We start from the raw sequence: 14,726 nt of genomic DNA, 5'->3' as shown, positions 1-14,726 counted from the left end.
CAACTAAAAAAAGATCCCACGTGCCACAGCGAAGATCCCGCACACAGCAACAAAGATCCCGCGTGCCGCAACTAAGACCCAACACAGCCAGCCAAACAAACAGACAAATAAATAAATAAAAGAATAAAAAGATCACTCATGCCGCAACTAAAAAAGATCCTGCGTGCTGCAACGAAGATCCTGTGTGCCACAACTAAGACCTGGCACAGCCTAAATAAATAAATTTTTTGAAAAAGAAAAATTAGGCTGGATATAGCAAAAATGAGAAGACTGGTTTGGGAGGCTATTTTATACTATTTTGATTTCATGAATCAGGAGGAGATAATGAACTAAGTTGATAGCTTTGAAAAATAAATGGAAGTGGTTATTTACAAGAGACATTAAGCTACTGATTGAACTTTTCTACTGGTTGGTTATAGAAAGAAGGGTGAAAAGTCAAAGAGGCTCTGAAGATACTAGGGCCATTATTATTCAACACACATTAATTGCATCTGCCATGGGTCAGGTATTGTGCTAGTAGAGAAACAAGACACAATTACTGCCTTCGAGGAGCCTACAGTCTAGTTAGGGAGGAGAGGAGGGAGACAGGCACATTGGAAGATAAAAGTAATGTTATAATGTGTTAGGTATTATGGAAGCACTTCGGCGTTTTAGCAAAGGCATCCCAAAGGTTAAAGCAGAATGTGTAGCAAAGAGTGATCAGAAATGAGACTGGAAAGGGAAGCAGAAACCAGGTTCTACAAGCCCTTGAATGTCACGTTTAAAACCTTGGATTTCCTGCCTGCCAATGCAGGGGACACGGGTTCGAGCCCTGGTCCAGGAAGATCCCACATGCCGCAGAGCAACTAAGCCTATCTGCCACAACTACTGAGCCCGCGCTCTAGAGCCCACATACTGCAACCACTGAGCCCGTGCGCCTAGAGCCCATGCTCCGCAACAAGAGAAGCCACCACAAAGAGAAGACCGCGCACCACAATGAAGAGTAGCCCCCGCTCACCGCAACTAGAGAAAGCCGTGCACAGCAATGAAGACCCAATGCAGCCCAAAAATAAATAATTAATTAATTTTTTAAAAAAATTGTTCTTAAAAAAAACAAAAAAAAATGACTTCCAGAATTGTAGCTTAGGTAACTGGGATGGTGAAAGTGGTGCTCCCAACAGAGAAAGCAAAAGCTAGTTAATTGGGAGAAGATGGTTGGTTCAGTTTGGGATGTGTTAGATGTAAGGTGTTTTGTAGATATGCCTAAGAAAAGTTGGTTGCAACAGGTTAAAGCTTTGGGAAAAGATTTGTATTTGGAAGTAATTAGTATATGGTTGTTAAAACTGAGGGTGAGTGAAATGTGTAGAAAATTTTATAGAGTTGAAAAGAGCAATGTAATGAGCATAGAAATCTGGGGAACTCCCAACTTTTAACCCATGAAAGAAACTGAGGGAGGAGAGTTCTGGGACACAGAGGCTGAGACATTTGCTCTCTGGTAATTTAGAGCAGTTTGATTAGAAATCTTGGACTAGTAGCCAGTCGGAGTAAGTTGAGTAAAATGATGGTTAAAAAATAATATGGTATTTTTTTCTTGGGACTTCCCTGGTGGTCCAGTGGGTAAGACTCCGGGCTCCCTATGCAGGGGGCCCGGGTTCAATCTCTGCTTAGGGAACTAGATCCCTCATGCTGCAACTAAGACCTGGTGCAGCCAAATAAATAAATAATTTTTTTTTTTTAAGATTTTTTTTCTTAAGCAAGTTTGGGTATGGATGGAGGAGAAGTAGTGGATAATAGCAAACTGTAGTATGATGAAGGGTTTTGTTGGGGTCGTTTGTATTTTAATGATAGGAGAGATTTTAGTGCAGGGGTCAGCAAACTTTTATTTAAAGGGCCATGCATTAATGCAAAAGCAGCCATAGACAGTATGGATGGATTTTAAATTGGCTGAGAAGCAGACTGACCAGAGTTCTTGTGACCTGAATATCCTTCAGAGGATGCATCTTTTCATATGACATTTTAATCATTGTGAGCCTATGGTAAAAACTTCTGTGGAAGTTTCTCCACAACTAGCAGCCAACTTGGACTGAAAGTCTCTTAGCTAAGTTTAGCAGGATTTGTGCAGGATTTGGTTTGGTTTTGTTTTTCCATCTGCTAGTAATTTCTGTAAACTATTTGATGGTTCATGAGACCTCCAAAATCATCCTAATGACTATGGTGCTGAGCAGAGAAATAGCAAGTTAGCTATATCATCTCTCCCTTTAAGTAGAGTCTAAGAATCTTGGCTGTCATCTGTACAGAATAATCTAAAAGCACTTTTCCATAGAAAACTCAGCTATATGGTATGTGTGAAGAAATATCATTCATACTAATTTAACAATTCTAATTTGCTATTCTTGTCATGCAGAATATTATTTTCAATGACATTCCTTCTCAAATTCAATTTTTTTAATTAAGCCTTTTCTTTTGAGGTAATTATAGTCACATGTACTTTTTAAAATATTTTATTTATTTATTTATTTATTTTGGCTGCGCTGGGTCTTCATTGCGGCATGCGGGCTCAGAGTTGCCGCATGCAGGCTTCTTGGTTGCGGCATGCTACCTCTTAGTTGTGGCCTGCATGTGGGATTTAGTTCCCCGACCAGGGATCGAACTCAGGGCCCCTGCATTGGGAGCACGGAGTCTTACCCACTGGACCACCAGGGAAGTCCCAGAGTCACATGTACTTGTAAGAAATAATACAGAAAAATCCCTTGTACCCTTTACCCAGTGTCCCCCAATGGTAACATCTTGCAAAAGTGTAGTACAGTGTCAAAACCAGGACATTGGCATTGACACGGTCAAGATACAGAACATTTCTACTGTCTTTTTGTGAAATATCTGTTGTATCTTTTGCACACTTTCTGATTGGATTGTTTATTTGTTCATTGTTGAATTTTGAGTGTTTTTTTATATAATCTAGATACAAGTCCTTTGTTGGATATGTGGTTTACAAATATTTTCTCCTACTCTGTAGCTTGTCATTCTCTTAACAGGGTCAAGTTCAATTTTAATGCAAATAGTTCTGTGTTTAAATAAAATGAATTACCTAAGAAACGAGTTTTTAAAAACCAAGGTTTACACAGCTGTCTAATTGATCATGTAGTGAGTGATGAAAGATGTAAGAAAAAGAGGTTTATCGTAATAGAAGAGTGAAGTTCCATGCACTTTTGTTATTTTTTGAGTATGTGATTTCAGATCAGTTTTGTTGTTACTAATTCTTATTTAGAATTTGGGAGAAAAAGACTGCACCTAATGAATTATTTCATAATAATTTTCTGAATAATGAAAACTTAACCAGTTGGTTCACTTCAGTATTTTTGCTTTTAACATCAGGTTTCAGATGATGATAAAGAAAAGGGAGAGGGAGCTCTTCCAACAGGGAAATCTAAAAAGAAGAAAAAGAAAAAGAAGAAGCAAGGTGAAGATAACTCTCCTGCACAGGTAAAGTATAAAACAACAGACATCGTTCATTAAGCACCTACTGCTGACTTGTGAAAAGATAATTTGCAGATGCTGAGAAAATGTAGAGCTATAAAGACACCATGTGAGACGTCAGATTTACTTGAGAAGCATTTGAAAAGTCATAGAATGTTTTAAACATTTTATGTGTCATACTGTAATAAAAATGTTATTGCTCTAAAGAAAATATCAAAGGTATAAACCAAAAGCATACAACTAAAATTCTAAATTAGATGCGTTTTAGTTTATATTATGATGAAATGGAACAGGGGGTACAGTATTTCACACATACAGAAATTCTTTGAGTAATGGAATTTAGCAAATTAGAATTTTAGCACATTTAGAAAAACCATGCGCATAACAAGTGGAGTCTTTCCCTTGCCTCTGAGTTTGCTGGCTGTTCGACTTGGTATCCTTTCCTGATTTTTTGGCTTCTAACAGAAACTTTCTATTTATATCACTCCTACATTTTCCTTTTCTTTTCTTTGGTTTTTCCTATCTGGGAAAGTATTTTTAGATCATTATATAGATGAAAACAAAGATTTTAATTTCAAATGTACTAGATTACTGGAAATACGCATGGATTTGTTTTTGAAAGCATTATCACTATTACATTACAACTTATGAAAATCTTATTTCTTACTTACAACCATGTGGCTAATTGTTTCCATTCCTTTAAATGTAGGAGATAACCAGAATTTCTAGAGGATAGGCTACATAGTAATTTTCCTACTTATTCTATTTGGAAAAAATTTCAGCGTGACTTTTTAAAGAAGTATGTGTTCAGTTCTTTTTTGTTGTGGGGAGCACAACCCTTCATAAATGATACCAATCCATTATCAATATTAGTTTTTTCTCAGTAATAATAGATGGGCATTAAGGTTAACATAACTAAGATCAATGGGCATAAAAACAAAAACTATATAGTAGGTGTGCTTTTCTTGTTAGCTGAACTAGCTGATGAGAAGTGTTATTGATAGCCATACTTTGTTTAGTAATACTATCTGAAATCCAATAAGCCAAACTTTTTCTGGATTTCTGTGATTCATACTATGGACTTTACTAACACTGCTTTTCTGACTTGTAGATTAGGTGAGTTCCTTTTAAAAGAAATTTTGTGGGGTAGATGTATACCTTAAATTTCAGATTAATTGGCAAAGGTCATTAAATTGTGAAAGTTCCTTTGGTATTCTGATATTCCTTTTTAAAAAATGTTTGATCTGTTTTTTAAATATAGTGAATAAGTATACAGGTTTTAGAGTCAGATCTGTATTCACATTTTAGTTCTGCCATTTACTGAGTTGTTTTTTGTTTGTTTGTTGTATTTTGCACAAGTTCCTTAACTGCACAGATTGTTTTGAGAATTAAATGAGATATCCCTGAAGTTCTGTGTAAAGTACATAGCACAGAGTAGCCTATGCATAAATGATTACGTTTTGGAATTTTTTCTTCTTACCATTCACAATGATAGTCCTATTTAATATATTCTAATTCATACTTATTTCACATACCTAAGCACGTAATGTCTTTTAAAAAGTTTGAAGACCTAAGAATGGAAATGTTTAAACTTGGAAAAGACCATAAAAATTATCTACACAAATTTTATTTTACAGTTGAGGAAACTGCAGTTTGTCCTTGACGTAAGCATTTGTCCTTGACTTAGCTAGGTTGTGGCATGGCCAAAACTGAAATTCCTATCTGTGTCCTTTCTACTGTGTAAGCTTAATTTGTCTAGAAAATGCACTTACGTATAAATATTTCATTCCTTGAAGAAATCATTAAGTGAAATGCTATTTCTAAAGTCTTAAAGTAGCACCTAATTCCCCATGTACTTTTTATAAAAGGAAAAAAATACTTGTTTGGTTTAATAAATTAAATGGTTCCCATTTGGGGATGTGAGTGTGTTGTTTTTTAATTCACAGTTGATTTAAATCCCTGAGGAAAGCAGGGATGATGAACGTATATTCCAAATGTACCTATGGTTAGAATTCTTTGAATAATTATTTTTTTTATGCTCTTTTAAGCCATTTGGGCAGTTTCTGAAATAAAATTATCTTCTTGGAATATCTTCTGGACAGTAGTACTATAAACCAAATAGATTTTATTTAGTAAAAAAATGAGTGATTTGTATCATCTAATGCACTACTTTTCTCTGTAGGACACAGAAGAATTAGAAAAAGAGATTAGAGAAGAGCTCCCAGTGAATACCTCTAAGGTCCGTCCAAAACAGGAAAAAGCTTTTTCTTTGAAGACCATAAGCACTAGTGATCCAGCTGAAGCGCTCATCAAAAATAGCCAGGTAACTTTCTGATATGTAAGGAATAAAATTTTGATGACTTGAGAATTGTATTAATAGTAATATTTTATGGAGGCCCATGCTAAACATTTTAAATACACCAAATTGCCCTTACAACAACCCCACAAGCAAGGTACAACCCATTATATAAATGAGTTTAGAGAAGTTGAATAAGTTGGCCCAAGTCCCATAACTATCAGATGCAAAACTAGAGGGAGCCACTAGACGGTGTTTTTTCCTTCAATATCTAGGCATACAAGGGATAGATGGCTTACAGAAAATGTAACTGGTTCCACTTTCCCAAAAGCATGCACATAATATAAAGTGACTATGGTCCGACCTCTCAGAATGTAGCATTTGTTTAAAATTTGCTGACAGTATCTTGAACTGTGTGCCTCTGTGGAAAATTTTGATATGTCAGAAGGGACCATTTTACAAAAGGTCTAGACCAGTGACACAAAGACCATAGCTCTTTAAAAGTCTGATTTCTAATTTGGTAAGTTATATCATATAGAAATATAAGAAATATGAATGACCATGAAATTCTGCATGGTTCGTTTATATACTCATTCAAAAAATGTATTGAGAACCTACCACAGTGCCACACACTAGTTAAGGTTCTGGGGACACATCAAAGAACAAAGACAAAAAAATCTCTGCCTCTATGGAGGCTACATATTTAATGAGACAGCTTTACACAAGAACCTGAATTACTGTTAAGAGAAAGAATTTGTAACAGTCTGGTACTAAAAATCTTAACCATACTTCCTATTTGGACTTGATGCTTTTAATTCCCTGAGAGTATTTTGACATAAAAGAATGCAGTCTCAGTACATACATAGGACTTCCCTGGTGGCGCAGTGGTTAAGAATCCGCCTGCCAAACAATGCAGGGGACACGGGTTTGAGCCCTAGTCCGGGAAGATCCCACATGCCGCAGAGCAACTAAGTCCGTGAGCCACAACTACTGAGCCTATGCCCTAGAGCTCCCGTACCTAGAGCCCGTGCTCCACAAGAAGAGAAGCCACTGCAATGAGAAGCCCGCGCACCACAATGAAGAGTAGCCCCCGCTCACCGCAACTAGAGAAAGCCCACGTGCAGCAACGAAGACCCAACGCGGCCAAAAATATATAAATAAACTAATTTTTAAAAAAATACATACATAAATTTAATAGTAAGACTGCAAAGGGTCACATGACATTTTGATGTTTTACTTAATAAGTCATTTTCAGAAGCCATCTTGTAAAGGATATTTGAGTCCTTCTGTGATTTAATATAGGTAAGTGAGAGAATAGGGGGGGAAAGAGATTTAAAATGAGTACTGAACTTTTGGGTATGAAATAAATACAGGAAACATTATTAAAGTTGAACCAAGCAACATAAATGCAGTTTCAGATACCTGAGATAGGAAGAAGGAATTCTAGTAGTTACCTGGGTACACACCTGCCTCTTGTTTCCTTTCCCGTTGTGCTTTCTTGAACCCATGGATCCTGGAAGAACAAGGGGCAAGAGAAGCATGACTTACCCTTGTTTCTGTATTCAAAATAATCATCACAGGTAGAGCTAAAGGGTGAGATGATCTCTTACTCATCTATTACAGCCTCAAGGCACTGTAGGTTTTGGAGTTTCTGTTGTCACCTGTCCTGAACATTCATTAACAGTCAGGCCTCGTTCAGGCAAATCAGTTAGTTTACCTCTCTGCTCGGAGGTTGCAGAGGAGAAGGAAGATTCAAGAGTTCAGGCCCTACGCACTATGATTTCACTACCAGACTCAATAAAACTCTGACGATTTGGACCTGAGTTTTACTAGTTGCTTTAATAGATAAGACTCTAGTAGCCATAGTCTGCTGTATCTGAGGCCATCTTTTTCCTTGGGGAGGAAACTGAACCTATTGCTGCTGCTGTTTGAGATATCTCTAACTCTTGAGAAGAACAAAAGGGAGTATCACCTACTGGTAGTTCAGAAATTTGCTATTTTCTTTTTGCCTTCACATGAAAATGTTTTGAGGAGGTGAGAGTTAGTGGGAAGTGGGCAGAAGCATTGAATACCAAAACATAAAAAAATCCTGTTACTTGTAATGAAAAAGAAAAATGTAAAAGTTAATGAAAATGGAATTATTCACTCTTATGTGAAATTCAGTAAACATCTTGTGATTTTACACATTTATCCATTTTTATCCCAACCTGTATTTGTGGATATTGTAAATAAAGACTTATTTGGTTATGTGTCACTAGAGGGCAGGCATGAGTTGTAGCGCTTCTGAGAAATTATTTGGCAACCATGTTCATATTACTGCTATACAGCCTCTTGTATTACTATGATTTTTATTTGAAATTTTTAATGAAAATCTAAGATAATTTCATTTCAAAATAGCCTATCAAGACTCTTCCACCTGCTGTTTCTACCGAGCCATCTGTTATTTTATCAAAAAGTGATTCTGACAAGAGCTCTTCCCAAGTGCCACCAATGCTACAAGAAACAGATAAATCCAAGTCGAATACTAAGCAAAATAGTGTGCCTCCTTCACAGAGTAAGTAATTCTCATTTTTGGTTCTTTTGGTGTTCTCTGTACTGTCTATAAGTGTTACTATCTTAAAAGTCTAATGGATTACTTATTAGAGCATCCCTTTCCTCCTTTGTGAAGATTCCTTGGACCCTTGTGGACCTCAGTTGGGAGGGCCAGGGAGCTGAAGTCACTTCAGGCAAGAATAGGTGGCCAAGGACATACACAGAGGAGGGCTATGCCTGCCCTTAACTTGCCCAGTCCCTCCCTTTTTCTGTGCACATGTTCCTGAGACTGCAAATTGTTCTGTGCCCTTTTTTTTCCGCCTCTTTTTCTCCCTTTAGCTACCTTTAGTGTCCATTTTGCCCACTTTCACTTTTATTACTTAGATTGAGTCTTTTAAACAATGGTTTTTCTAGGTCAAAACTGATGAAATATCATCCATATCGTTAAGCCAGATAATACAGAGGAAAGGAAAAGAGAAAGGCAGCCAGAGAATATCCTAAAAACATGTAACTAGAACTTGAAAATGTAAACATAAAATGTGAGGCATCGTTAGTGGATTTCAGAGCACGTTTTTATTGATACTACTTTCATATTTTTGAAACAGAACAATGTTTACTGTCCTCCTAACTTCTCTCTCTCTTTTTTTCCCCCCCTTTTAGCCAAGTCTGAAACTAGTTGGGAATCTCCCAAACAAATAAAAAAGAAGAAAAAAGCCAGACGGGAAACGTGAATATTTTTTTTCCTGAATTGGACATGTGTTTGCAAACACTGTCTTGAAGATTATGCTGTTTATGCAATAATTTGTGAACATGTACAGAGTTTTATATAAATTTAAACCAATTTTTAAAACAAAACTGTGAACACAACCACCATAAAAATGGAATCAAAGGAAAGTTAATTTATGAAAATAAGAGGTCAGCAGAATTGGAAGACACTTGGGGAAAGTCTTTTCAATCTAACAAGAACGATCTTAATTTAAGAATATTATCCTGGTTTTACAACAGTGCCCTGTTTACAACAGATTGTGCCCTGTCTCATCTGCAGCTGAGGAATAAAGGATTCTGATTAGAGAGAGGGTTGCCTACATATTCGTAGGCATCTTCTTGGATCTTATGCACGGAACTTAAACCATTTGAATCTGTTTTATGCTTAAATCAAAGTGCTTTGATCAAATGCATAATCTGCCATATCTTTACATATTTGTTGGTAGCAATTTCTATTAAAGAAATCACAAGTGCAAATAAAAAGTCATTTATCGTTTGTTTAACTAAACTGTCATGGTTTAGTTTACAATTTTTAAAAAGTTCTTAAAACATTCAAAATGCAGTTGACACTTGTATGGCTTATGAAGTTATTTTTGATAGTCTTACTTTACTTGAATTGTTCAAAGTACAGTATATTTTAAGTTAAGAAAGGTAAACTATATATTTGTTTTATACTTTTAAGGTTCAGACTCACAAATAATGCTCTTGTTGATGATTTGAAAACTTTCAGGCAAAATCCACCTTACATTTTTTCCTTTCCCTAGCAATTACTTTTTTTTCCAGCATCAACTCTTCTTCATTACTAATAATTTTTTTACTTTAAAAATGAAATCTTTCACAAACTAGTTATACAGACAGAACTTTGATTATATGATGGAGAATGAAAAACTAAAGTCAGACAGCTTTAATTGACATTGTCAAGACCTCCAGTTATCAGGAATACATTTTTTTACTGCCTTAACCTGTAGTGCGTAGAATATGCATCAATTTCTTGAAGGGGATTCATGTTTTTATAAGAATTTTCATGTAATTATTGCAATTGTGATCAAATAAGGAACGTTTCCTGCTTGAAACTGTATTGATTTAAATGAAGTGTGAGATGTTTCACCATTTTCAGGCACTGTGTAATTCTATTGTAATAAACTGGCAGGTATCTTTGTAACTATAAATAGTGCATGCTCAGCCATGTACACTGTAAATAGCCTTTACCAAACGTGTTTGACAAGGACCATAATTAACATCACTTAGTGAATTGTGATAAAGAAAAAAAGCCATGATTTATTCGATGTGATTGGCTTAATTGTTTTCCTGTGGCGCCAAGAATGAAACTGTTTAACAGCTGTAACCAATGGTACTGATCTGTCCATCCAATCTTGTCTTTATTATATTTGACTGTGGTTTGATAGTATTGCATTGTCACACTAGGAAAGCTAAAGAAACAAAATGCTTTTAGTTTTGCTGAAGACTGGCCTTATTAATGGACAGCTTTCCTAACAAGTGATTATTAACTTTTATCAGGTGTTAACATCTGTTTCAGGAACATGGCAGTATGTTTACATGTCAAGTTTTGTTTAATTCTATATTTCTAAATTGATTTGTTTAAATAAATTCAGCAAATGGATAGCATTGTTTTTTTTTGCTTCAATATCGGGGTAAATAAGCTAAAGTGCCAGGAGTGGATTTCTTCAAATGACTGTGCTCTGTTCGCTTTATATAGATGCTGCCTAAAGAGATCCAAGGATTCCTACATTGCAGCACTTTGTAAAGGTATCACAAAGGAGAATTGAATAGGGAGTCTGTGTAATTTTAGAATGTGCCAAAAGATCTATGCTCAACAAATTTAATTGAACTCTCTCAACTCTACCTCACCATTTCTTTATTTTAGAATTGTGTTGGCTATGTCGAATGTCGGACTTTATTTCTCCAGCTTAGTATCTCTTATTCAACACCAGGTGTTAGAAACACCATCTTTTGAGGGCAGATTCGGTGTGGAGACGGAGAAGTGCACTGCTAAATTGGGGTGGATCCAGGATGGAGATACCTGTCCCTTCTCTCTGGCTCAAGAACTAGGGCATGGATTTTTATCTTTTAAGAGATGGCAGCTATGAGTGATAAAATTAGTAAGTTCATTCTCTTACACATGAATGAGATGCAAACTCTTGCACAAAGTATCATTGTTCATCGCTCTTCACTTGTTCCATAAAGTTGTTTATGTGACATGAAAGCAGTTTCTGGCGTCTGAACAGAGGAACTGTTTTCCAACATAAACTCAGAAGGCAATAAAATCAAGGTAATGATTCAGGGGAGAGAGGGGAGCCTGTTGTCCTTTGGAGGCTTGGATTAGATGCTCCCCAAACCACTAGTAGGGAGATAAGTGATCCCTTCAGGCTTTGTCAGGGCTGGAGGGGACCCTTGTTCTGATTAGCAAACAAAGCCTCCTAGAGAAACAACTTAAAACTCTCTCTCATCCTGACCTGTCTCCCCGTACTTAACTGAATGAAAATCCTTCCCTGTTCTGGAGCAGGGAGTAGTGGGTTAGGAATTCCCCAGACTGGAATCCTACCTCTCTGTATCCTGAATTGAGCAAAACAATAGTTGAGAGAGTCCAAAAAACAAGTATTGAAATAAAATGTCATTAATGTAATTGACCGTGTTTACTTTGTGCATGCATTTTATTGGGCGGGCAGTGGGAATGACTCATCTGAATCTAATGGTATTATTTCATAGGCTAATCCAGTTTGTACTTGGGTTAAAGATATTGAAGGGCAATATTTAACTACAGAGTTTAGTTTTTCTTAATTACAAACAGTCCTCTCTATTAATAGAGTGTGAAATATCTTTCAAAATTTAGAATTTAGGATGTCTAACAGATGTCTTAAGACGTTCCTATAAGCTCATTGCACAAACTGGAATTACTTTCCAAAAGACTTAGGGGATGCAAATATGTTATTTGTAAAATGCATTGAGTATTGTAAATAAAAGAAACCATTTTTGATTTAAGTTGCCCTTTACAGTCCTCTTACGGGAGGCACTTCGCATCCTAAGCTAGTCTAAAGGCAGTGACTTTTTGATGTTCTTGATGTTTCTAAACTATAGATTCTAAATGTTTCAAATGTTCTTGATGCTCTGAAACCATAGGTGGACTTGCAGGCTTTACCACTGGCAAGTCAAGTATTTGGAGTGAAGCATCTCTTGAAATGTCCCTGTTCGTGACACAGTGTTCTCGATGGGAAACAGCTTCCATCTTATATCATCTTAGCAGTAGATGTAACTGCCACCAGGTGTAGTGTATCACTTGTATCAACCTTTTAAATTAAGGAAATTAAACTCAAATTTGGCATTATGTATTAGTATGGCTGTGTCCTAAACAATAGTGACTTAATATAGAAGTTTATTTCTCTTGCATGTAAAAAAAAAAAGAGAATGCAGGCCAGGGCTACTCTGACACTCTGCAGGGCCAGGCACCCAAGGTCCTTCTGTGTTGCCCTTCCACATTCTCAACACGTGGCTTTCGTGTCACGGTTGCAGGCAGCTGCACTAGCTAGAAACCTCCTCTCAGCATTTCTGCTCCCTTCCTTTAAGAACGCTTCTTCAAGTTACTCACACCACACAGGCTTATCCACCCAAACTCAGTCAGTTGATCCTACTAGCTACCGAGGAGGATGGGAAGTCATAGTGTTTCTCCTGGGCTGTCATGGGCCAAAGTAACATTTCAGGATTCATTACTGAGGAAGCAGTAGAGAAGTGGATATCAGGAACAGCTAGTGGTCTTCTGTCACAGGGTTGACTATGTTGTGTGTATCCTGCAGGCAGGCGTCACTTCTGAGGTCAGGTTTTAGCTTTTCCGATTGAGCGGAAATTTTTAAATCTCTTGGATGCTACTCAGAGTTGCAGCTAGTAATGTTTCAACTTATATGTAATAGATCGTGGAAGAAATTTCTGCCACTCAGTGACTGCTTGAAATCCTAGAGACCCAGAGGCTTCAAAAAACTGAGCAGCCTGCTCTCACAGCTACACTGCAAGTATAGACTATAACAATTTTCAGTAGAAGTTACCCTGGTGCGTAATGTAATCTTTAAAAAATTAAAACGCACTTTTAACTGTTCTAAATACTTTAACAGAATGATTTCTAATCCTAGCATCAAGAAAGGTATATGAGGTGCATTGTAAGATGTTTGCTACCTACCTAATTAACAATACTGAGGTTCATGAATAGGCTAATCTGAAGAAAATTTTAAGCAGATTCAAGGTCATCCCCCTGATAATGGCATTCTTTTTTGTATGTGTGCTTTCCTTTTTTATGTATTGTATCAAAGCATTCAAAATGAATATATGTAACATGTACATAAATTATAAAGCATAATAAAATGAACACCTCTGAAACCACCATTCTGCTTAAGAAATAGAACATTACCCGTAGGGGGATCTTGGGGGTGAGCTTGCTGTTTGTTGTTGTCAGGTAACAGGACCGAGGCGGGGTGTAGGGGCGGGCTGTGGAGGCATGGATGAAAATAGCTACTCTGAGGCGCCCAGCTGTGCACAGCTCCTTTTCGGGGCCACAACTGAGTAGGGGTCCCAGGTAACACATAACCTGGTCTTAGAAGGCTGTCATGACAGCCTCGCTGCTGCTGCTTCCTCGAGACACTCCACTGACATCTGTTGGGAAATTGTTGTAATAAATATGCATACGCACAGTGAATCTGAACATGAATAGTGCCCTCGGAGTTGTGTAGTGCACGGTTTACATGGCAGCCTTTCCACAGAGGAAGAGGATAGCGAGGCTCTTTTCTAGACAGGAGCTTCCCCCAGGGTTCAGAAGAGCAGCCTGTGTCCTTAGGGCGAGGGTTCCTTGCGGAGTTTGCTGAGGGGGCTGCAGACATTCTGAAAAACACCACCAGGGTGTTTATTGGCAGGACAACCAGAGCTGTTAGCTACTTAAGACCCTGGAATTATGAATAATTTCTTTCTCTTCTAAACTGTCTTCAATAATTTAAAAAATATATTGCCGGGAAAATTTGGAGCTATTTCCATTTCTCATCAAAACTGAAATGACCACAATAATGAACAATGGAAGAAAACCTACCTTAGCACTGGAACTAGGAAAGGGGCATCCAAATGCCAGAAACCGGGGGACATTTGTATTTTCAGCAATCAAAATCCAGAAATTTATCGAAAATAAAACAGGTATAATATCAGGAAATCTAACATTTCATTTAATCGCAAGATTAAAGCAGAAAAAGTACATGATCATGACACTAAGCTGAAGAAGTATGATAATCCAACAGCTATTCCAAATTTAGATTTTAAAAACTTGAAGTAGGTGAAATACTAAAGTCACATCCATTAGAGTCAGAGCAAGGCAGGGTTTCTTGCTAGTCAACATTGTCTTAGGTATGAACAGTTAAAAAAATGCTTACATTGGGACTTCCCTGGTGGTCCAGTGGTTACGACTCCGTGCTCCCAATGCAGGGGCCACGTGTTCCATCCCTGGTCAGAGAACTAGATCCTGCAGGCCGCAACAAAAGATCCTGCGTGCCTCAACCAAGACCCGGCGCAGCCAAATAAATAAATATTTAAAAAAAAAGAAAACATAGAAACCATCTCTTTTTTAAAAATATTTAAATTGGTACAACATCAAAGAAGAGAGAGATCATTTTTCCCTATTTGCATACCTAGAAAA

General features: G+C 37.1%; 1 protein-coding gene across 5 annotated transcripts in view; it reads left to right on the top strand.

The window, feature by feature from the left end:
* MTDH (metadherin) overlaps positions 1-10,673 on the top strand; it is a 53,404-nt gene extending 42,731 nt beyond the window's left edge. For all 5 annotated transcript variants that reach the window (XM_029222654.1, XM_029222658.1, XM_029222657.1 and 2 more), the window contains 4 exons: positions 3,352-3,459; positions 5,636-5,776; positions 8,147-8,303; positions 8,942-10,673. In XM_029222654.1, coding sequence (XP_029078487.1) covers positions 3,352-3,459; positions 5,636-5,776; positions 8,147-8,303; positions 8,942-9,012 — 477 coding nt within the window. In that variant the 3' untranslated portion in view covers positions 9,013-10,673. The remainder of the gene's footprint in view (positions 1-3,351; positions 3,460-5,635; positions 5,777-8,146; positions 8,304-8,941) is intronic.
* Positions 10,674-14,726: the final 4,053 nt, after the last annotated feature.

The sequence above is a fragment of the Monodon monoceros genome, unplaced genomic scaffold, assembly GCF_005190385.1.
Source record: "Monodon monoceros isolate NGI ecotype Baffin Bay Population unplaced genomic scaffold, NGI_Narwhal_1 Super_Scaffold_14, whole genome shotgun sequence".
In the NCBI taxonomy this organism is placed as follows: domain Eukaryota; kingdom Metazoa; phylum Chordata; class Mammalia; order Artiodactyla; family Monodontidae; genus Monodon; species Monodon monoceros.
This window is presented reverse-complemented; position numbering and strand designations above follow the sequence as displayed.